General features: G+C 46.8%; 1 protein-coding gene across 13 annotated transcripts in view; it reads right to left on the reverse strand.

Annotated features, from left to right (window-relative positions):
- The window catches only part of QKI (QKI, KH domain containing RNA binding), a 252,890-nt gene extending 245,009 nt beyond the window's left edge, over positions 1-7,881 (reverse strand). For 12 of the 13 annotated variants that reach the window (XM_069235290.1, XM_069235288.1, XM_069235286.1 and 9 more), the window contains exons 1-2: positions 7,589-7,753; positions 7,206-7,355 (exon numbers count right to left, since the gene is read on the reverse strand). In XM_069235290.1, the coding sequence (XP_069091391.1) occupies positions 7,206-7,355; positions 7,589-7,610 (172 nt within the window). In that variant the 5' untranslated portion in view covers positions 7,611-7,753. Of the gene's footprint in view, positions 1-7,205; positions 7,356-7,588 lie in introns of all 13 variants that reach the window. The other variant, XM_069235295.1, reaches the window with a different exon arrangement.
- Between the last annotated feature and the right edge of the window lie 682 nt (positions 7,882-8,563).

The raw sequence follows: 8,563 nt of genomic DNA on the forward strand, positions 1-8,563 counted from the left end.
AGCCTTCCTTGCTGTATGAATAAGCCCCTGGCATGGAAGGCTTGAGGCTTTCCTACCAAAGTGCTGCAAAAAGCATGCTAAGCATCGACGTGCATGGTGGCCAATGGTGACAATCGTTCTGTAGGGGGAGCTGTCAAACTTAAAATGCTCGCGATCTATTAAGAAAAGCTGCCGAGAAAAAACGTACAAAGGCACTGCGTGTGTGCGATTGGCACTAGGAGATGCCATGCGTTGAGGTGGGCAGGCGCTGTCAGTGCACATTAGGGGGGCGTGTTCGTACCAAGCACGGACATTCGGCTGCCCCGTCAACATAGCCTTCCGTTGAGCACTGCTCATTTCTGAGGATGCATATAAAGGCCATTTGTTACTGCCCTTCATACAGATTTATATTAAAACTGAAAAGCAAAGCCGGTTCAGCGCAATACTTCATAAATCAGGCCGACAGAATTCTAACACGTGAGCAAGCAACTTTCACAGCGCACAGCTTCCAGAAAGAAAAACATACCTAACTGTATAGAGTATGAGGAGGAGACGGGTATATTGTACACAACGGCAACTGTCGTACAGAAGGTCTCGAAGAAGTCATGAAAAGTGCGAGGGTCAGGTTATGTTACAGTCTACAGCGTCTCGCTGTAAGGTGTGTGTTTGGGGGCGGTATTTGACACGATATTGTTATAGCACCTACTCCCAATCAGAGTGCCGCCTCGCAGCAAGCCTGGGTCGACTGACAGAACCTCTGAAAACTAGGCACAACAAAGAAACTCATTTCGGGGGAAAAAGTACCCAACCTCCTCAAATGGGTTTGAGTGAATGAGACCAAAAGCGGCTCCATTCGGATGGGAGCTGCTGTCCTGTCAAAATACTGCGAGGCCCAGACTCGACTGGACATTTAAAAAAGGTACAAAGAGGATTTCTTTTTTTGGCACCTACTCCGGACCACGATGAGAAACTTTTGAATTGTGCTTCAATAAAGCTACGGGTCAGTGAGCAAGGGCGTTTCATTACTGTGCGCTCTCCTTGGGAAGGCCGCTGCTTCCCCGCCACCAGAGAAGCATTGCGACAGGCTCCTGCTGGTCTTCAGTCAGGCAGAGCTGTCAGGACAGCCTGGTCGTTAGCGGGGCCCGGGGTGCTCCTGACAGCCACAGCAAACTCAACCCATCTGCATTTAACGAGAAGGCCAATTAGCAACAATTCACTGACGCCCGATACAACAAATTCTTAAAGGGGATAAAAAAGTGCTCTAGTTTCAAAGCAGTAATTAAAAAGGTCGAGAACCCCTAGGCCGTTATGCCTTCAAGCAGGCTACACGCTTGCATGTTACTTAGGGAACAAAGTAATTCATTAAACTTATGACGCATTGAAAAGGAAACAACCCAAATGCAATTCCACGCAGCCAAATAACGCCCAAACAGATTTTTGAAAGGCGACACAGGAAAATAAGTTACAGCTTAAAGGAGAATCATGTTTCACTTTAGTTTTTCTTTTTAGAAAAAATAAATAAAATAAAAAAAAAAGACAGATTTGTTTAGGGCATGATGCAGGTTGGCATTGTTCAGTCACTGAACCATCCATAAACAAAGTATACAGAAATCTTGCTCTTTGCAGCTTTCATTGCATAAAGACAAGGTGCAAAACTTTTTTTGTGAACCTGATCAGACAGTACTGTACAACAGTTTCTAGTCCGTAACGGACGACTTTCAACGCGCCCAAATCAACTTTTTGTAAATGTTAACAAAAATAGCCAAATGTCCATATTTATGCTTGCACATTGCTAACTGTCCACTCCCAGGCCCATCTGGAATCTTTCGTAGACAAGGAGAGCTGCCAAGGAAATCTCTTAGAAATTCAAGTCCCAATTTTCTTATGCTTCACACATTTGGAAACCCATAGCGTTTATGAAGTGTTGCATCATAAAAACTCCAGAACAGTCTAATTTAGAATTGGGACGCGACTAAAAATAAATACATATAAAAAAAATAAAAAATAAACACATTTCCTAAGAAGACCTAGATAAAAATATATATTTCGAACTGTGTAAGGTTTTTTTTTCGTGCTTAAGCTACAGGCGTATATTGTTTTTCGCGTAAAGCACCTTTATAGACATTGCATCACTTAACAACGCTTCTGAGCAACTACCTCAGAAACCCCCTACAAAATGGAATACATACATTGTTTTGTACGGACTAGCTCTAACAACTGAGACTGGGACATCAGCGAAGAACTCTCCCTCAAACAGCACAAACCACTGTAAAGATTTAGCCAGAAGCCAGGGCACTTCTATCATGGACCGAAAGAACAATCTGGACATTGTACAGTGTCCACAGAACCCCTTGGATAAGAGATCCCTGGATATTATGCACAGTTGATCAGGAATTACATGTCTACAGAAAAAGTGACAGCGGTCTTTAAAACGTATGCCATGGTGTGTACAGCAGCAGACATGACCAACGTGCCTTCTAGAGGACTTCAAAATGCCTGATACGACAAGATGTAAATCTAAGCCAGTTCCAACAATGAGCAGAAAGAAGAAATGAACTGATGGCCAGTTTGGAATACCACATATCAAGGTACAATACAAACAAAAAGGTGTCCGACTCCATTTACGCTTCTCATGCTTTAGACGGAAGCCACAGGACTTGAGGGGATTTATCAATACCGTTAAGGGAATTCCAAAGCATTCACTATAACACGAGGAAAGAGCAGTGGTTGCTACGAAGAGGCTAGCCGTGGCTTCCACCAAGGATCGGGGCTCTTTTTATCAGGCGCTACATAGCCAGCACTTTCCAAAGCCAGTGCTGTGGGACAAACTCTATATACAATTTCGGAATACAGCTCTAAAAACACTAGCCATTACCACAATGTCTCACTTGATTGTTCTCACAAATAAAGCGTAGATTAAGAAGACTGAAGGCACACTCAAAAGTGAGTTTGGCAGTAGTGCAAGTGGGAAATTTCAGCGACACTATTAAAACTGCATTCAACAGGGAACCACATTAATTAACTATTACTGTCACTTAATTATTAATGTCACCAGCAGGCAGAAGGTTGTCAAAAAATATCATTTGTATTGTATAAGCAATATAGCACATAGAAAAAACCCCAAACGAACTGGAACATGGTGGGCACTGATCTATTGTGTGCAGTATGTCCCGAAATGCCATTCAATACACCCCAGAGTTCTATACCTTGGCCATGCCATACACATGCTAGTTATAACTGCACAAACATCTAATTCACTTTAAGACCCAACTAAGTCTATTGCATTTTTTTGCCCACCCAAGTGGATACTGATGCGTGGAAGCTGGGAGTCAATCATGTAATTCTCTGTCAATTGTATTTCATAAGCCATATAGTCACGCCCAGTTACTTCAAACTCTCATCAAACTGGCTGGCTTGATTTAACCCCCCCATACCCAACTCATCGTCCATTCATGCGCTTACTCCAAAAACCATGTTACCTTTCCATAGCAGGGAATAGACACCGTTTAAAACATGCTCGCAGAGTACAAAATTGATGATTCAATAAAAATAAAAAATGTTCACATTAACGTGACAAGAATCTGCACCGATTCACGATTTCATATGCAGGGTGTTAACATTTATAAAAGGTATGTCTTTGTAAGGCCATGTCACAGCAAGGAAAATGAGGCATGAAGCCGTTATAGCAAGTATACAGGTCTGCATTCTCAACCATAGCTGCTGCTGAAGACAGAGTCTACTAGCATAAAGCTCTAGTCTGAAACATGTTCGAATAACTTCCAATTCAGTACATAAATGCACAAAAAATACCTTTGGGTTGTGTGAGGAGTACGCACTACATACGGTTATCAAGTACCCTTAACATAAATATGTTAAGGGAGCTGTTTATTATTCTACAAGGTGGGGCATGGACAAAACGAACACGAGGAAACACCAGTACAGTTAACGAAAAGTACACACGAGATGGTAAACGGTTCGACTTCCTTCCCCCTGAATATTAAGGCCATAAAGGTAATGCAATAACAAAACGTCTCGCCAACTGTGCATCGAAAAAGCACGCTGACCTCTGCCACCGACCCATTTGTCACAGATCTGATCAAATGCTAGCAGTTTGACAGCATATGTTATTGTCAGATTCATGCACACACAAATTGCATGGGACTCGGACTGCCTCTCTCAGAAGGTGCAGGGCATCTCCACGTCCTCTCAATTCCGTTGTGAAATGACACCAGGACTTCCACATCTGCTCAATACAGAGCAAGTCCATAAACACACTTGTTTCGCCCAAGCACGCTACAGCTGAATTCCATAGTAAGCATCACATATTCGGAACATTAAGACCTAATAAGGGTTAAATCCAAAAGCTTCACCTCAGGTAGTTGTGTGACAGCAAAAAAAAAAAAAAAAAAAAAAAAACACCTCTACAAAAATAAAATAAAAAGAGCGGAAGCACACAAAGAGCACAACAGTGCACGGCTCGGAGACAATCCCAAACGCAAAACATTTCACTTAAACAATGGCAGGAAAGGCAGTGTATCCCACGCTCCGGAAAGACCCTCTTCCTGTCCGTTTGCAGAGGCTTGCTAAAAACAATTTGACATCCTGGTCACTACATTGCACATATATTACAGGCTCCAATAGTATAAAAGAATATGTAAGGGAATTAAAATACCCACAATCACATGTTCGGCCTGGTTCGAAGTCTGGGGTTTTCAATGAAAATTGAAATCTAGGATGCCAGCAGTGCCATAATGCCTGCAGCAATTAAACAACTGTAAACGTAACCAACAACTCAAGAATGCCCTGGATTAGATAAAAACAAAAAAAAATACAATTTAGATTTAAATTGACCGAGTCCGTTCAGATGCCTTGAAGCTATCTGTAAACATAAGGTAGCTCTTTCCTAAACGTAAATGGGGGCTGTAAGGGGTCTAATATTTATACAGAGTTATCTGAAGGCATAGGGATGCGTTCTGTTCAGTCGATCATCGATATACACATCCAGCATGGGTATTATTTCACCAAGTAGCCTCGATGAGCATATCAAAGCTAGAAGTCGATACATTACCCATGCAGAAATATATGGGTTTTGTTGAACTTGGTTGCTTGCCGGGTGGAAAAACACACAATTCCCTCCAGATCAATTGGACAACAAGACTATAACAATATTAAGACTGAAGGAGCCTCATGCACTTTATTGGAAACATGTCACGCTGTTTATAAACAATGGCAGTGGTGACAACAGTAAACAATGTATTAAGAGATGGCTTTATATGACAGAAACCGACTGTGGTATGGGGGCGGTGACGAAGGCGGTTGTTTACTTTGTATGAAAAGCACATTTAGCCCACAAGACGACGACTTGTAAGAGTGGCAGCACTCGTTTGCACACAACTAAAGACAAGCTTTTTTCCCAGATGGCAAAGCACTGGGAGGGCGAGGACACACAAGGAGTTGCAGATTTCTGGGCTTGTTTGCAGGCTCCGTGGGCTGAGGTGTAAAGACAGCTGGGTGCTCACACAGAGCTGGCGGGCGCCCCTTAGTGTCCAGCTCAAGCTCCGAGAGAGTGTAGCAGACGCTCCCAAGAGCAGCATTTTTTCCACATTCCAGAAAGTTTTGTGTCTCCCCAGAGCCCCGCCCAACTTCAAGAGAAGCAGGAGGCAGAGAGGGGCAGGCAGCAGCTGAGGCCTACTAGGGGGCGGGCGATCTCTCCCGCCCCCGACAAATTTTTCAGAATGTGACATGGGTCATTATAATGGGACAGTGGTCACAATTATATATAAAATAAAATAAAAACATTTTAAGAGGTGCAGTTAAATACAGGGCAGTGAGTTATTTAGGGGCGAGGTTAGTGTAAGAACCTTAATTTCTATAGGAGTTAGCAGGTCTCGCTGCATGTCCCGTGGAGAGACAGCCTAACTTGCTCGTCAATGGCCAGTGGCTGACAAAATGGTTCCTCTTTTGCACTCCGAGCACAGCACCATCCGTGAGTGCGCAGTTTGCCGCGACACCCTGGCATTCTACTGACCCCGTCTACCGGCAGCCCTCGGTGCATGTCCGATTTTAGCCTCTCTTTCCGTGAATGTCTCCGCCTCACCGGTGAGGTTAGCAGCCCTTGATCCCTGCGAGAGGAAGGGTGCCTTGTTTGGGAAACAAAAATGGCCATTTCCGATGGCCTGGCTTCCCTTAGCAGCCGGCGGCCGTGTACATACAGCGGGTCCGCAGGGGGTACAACGGAGGTTTTGGGGTCCGCGCTGCTCTAGAGAATTAGAACACTGCACCCTGAAATTCCACAACCCTAGAGAACACAAGGCAGAGGGAGGAAAATAAGACCGGCCAGCATGTTCTCTCCCGATTTCCTTGTAAAATATTACGGGTGCAGCATTATCAGCACCGTTTTAAGGCATTGTCCGCTAACGCACTTCACTGGGTGTGTGTCGGGGAATTGGGGGGTGTCACCCACCAAATCCCAAGAACCTTTCACCCATAAACAGAAGGAGGAAACGGTAGTGACGTTGTACGCGGGTGAACAAAATGGATCGATGAAACTGGAGAACCCCGTTTTTTTTAACGGGGGGGGGGGGGGGGGGGGGGTGTTCCTTCTTCCACTCAAAATACCCCCCGACCACGTCGATAAATCATAAACAAAGCAAACTCGGTTCCCCATTGCCACGCTACGAGGTAAAAAGTGCTACTGTCATAAAATATGACCAATAAAGGGGGACATTAAAAGTCATCGATAGGCAGCTGCTATGACAGCAGCTTAGGAGTGAAACTGGACATGTGAGGGCACGGAAAAGAGTCCCGCCTGGGATCAAGTGGTTGCTACAAAGAGTAAGAGAACTCCCAATCTCTCTTTTAAAAGAAAAAGAAAAAAAACAAAAAAAACAACAACACTAGGTGAGGCAAAATAAGACGTCAAATAAGTTATATACAGTTACAAATGGTAATATGAAAAGCGAAGGTGATCAGTGTCACTGCAGAAGGGCACGGCGAGGAACGGGGGCACTCGCTCTTAGGAGAACAAATCAGATAAGCAAGTTACAGCAGAGCTGTGAGCACAAGGGGGAGGGGTCCCGGCTGCCTCTGTAGCCACATTCCTGGGCATCCAGCCCTTGCCCGAGGCTCCCCTGGCACTGTCTGGCGTGCCGGGGGCTCCTCCTGCTCCCTGCACCAAGGCACAGTCTCTCACACACACACACCAGGGCCCGCTCCCCGGGCCGTACCTTCGTCCAGCAGCCGCTCCAGGTGGTTGAAGATCCCGCAGAAGTTGGGCAGGCTGCTCATTAGCTTCTTGTCGTTCATCAGCTGCATGAGATAGTCCGGCGTCGGCTTCGGCTTCTCCTTCGTTTCCATTTCCCCCACCATATTCCAGGCCAAAAAGGGAAAAACAAAAAAACACTTATAACACAAGCTGCCCAAATACACAGGAAGGGGGAGGGGGGTTAGGGGGTGGGGAAGGTGGGGAGACAAAAATATATTAAAAAATAAATGCAAAGCACGGGTATCGGGACGAAGGAAAAAAACTTTAAGGACAAAAATCCCAGGCACCCCTGGCGGGAGCGGGTTCTATCTCGCGGGGCGGGGGTTAACGGCGATCAGCTCCTCACCGGGAAAAAAAGAGAGTACATCGATTGCAGCCCCGGGGTCTGCGTGGTGCCGGTTGTGTGGGGCCCCGGCGTGAGAAAGGCGGCTGCGGGGAGCGGAGCCTGGTCCGGCGGCGGCTCCTCTCGCGGACGGCTCACGGCCCCCCTCCTGCCCGGCGCTCCCTGGTTCTCAGTGCGTGGTTCCGGCGAGTCTGGGAGTCCGCGGTGCTTAGCGTTTACGGCTGCGGGTACGTTATCTCCTGACCGGGGTGCTGCTGTTGCTGCGGGTGTCGCTGCTCGGTGTGCTCGGACTTGGCTTCACTGGAGGCGGCGAGGGATCCGAGGAAGGCGGAGAAGGAGGCGGCCGTTAATCAGAGAGCGAGGAGAGGTAGGGGGTGGGCTGAGCCTCCTCTTCCCTCGCCACCTCCCTTTCCCCTCCCTCCTTCTCTCGTAGCTCCCCTCCCCTTTCTTTCTCTTTCCCCTTAAGCGACTCTAAATCACACTCCCTGTCCGAGCACGAGGTGATGGGTCGGTCCGTGGGGGGAGGGAAGTGTCACATGCCAATACTTTTTTTTTGCTGTTTTTATTTCCTCAGGATCTCAACGAGCAGAGTGGCAAGTAAACAGTTATTCTGAGGAACACAAGGGTAGTGTCTGTACTTTGTGATGTTTCTGTACGTTAGGTGGCTCCCACAGCCCTAGCCCCCTACGTGCTATCGTTAACGGTCACTATCACGTTGAGCCTGCCTCAGAGACGCCTGCTAACGGTCGAGGCGTCACAAAGTATTCTTCGGGACTCAGTTCTGTCGCTCTGCTGTCTCGGGGACACCAGAAAGCGCCGCTTGGCTCATGCGCGCGCACGTCCGCTCGCGCTCTTCCTTCCTCTACCCGATCTCCCTCCCCTAACTGCCCCAGCGACCAATGGCATGCACGCGCGTTCTCCAGCGGGCCGATACACATTCCAGTTTCAGAGCCGCTGCTCTGTGTGTGTTTTTTTGT

Source organism: Pleurodeles waltl, chromosome 5 (genome assembly GCF_031143425.1).
Source record: "Pleurodeles waltl isolate 20211129_DDA chromosome 5, aPleWal1.hap1.20221129, whole genome shotgun sequence".
Taxonomy (NCBI): domain Eukaryota; kingdom Metazoa; phylum Chordata; class Amphibia; order Caudata; family Salamandridae; genus Pleurodeles; species Pleurodeles waltl.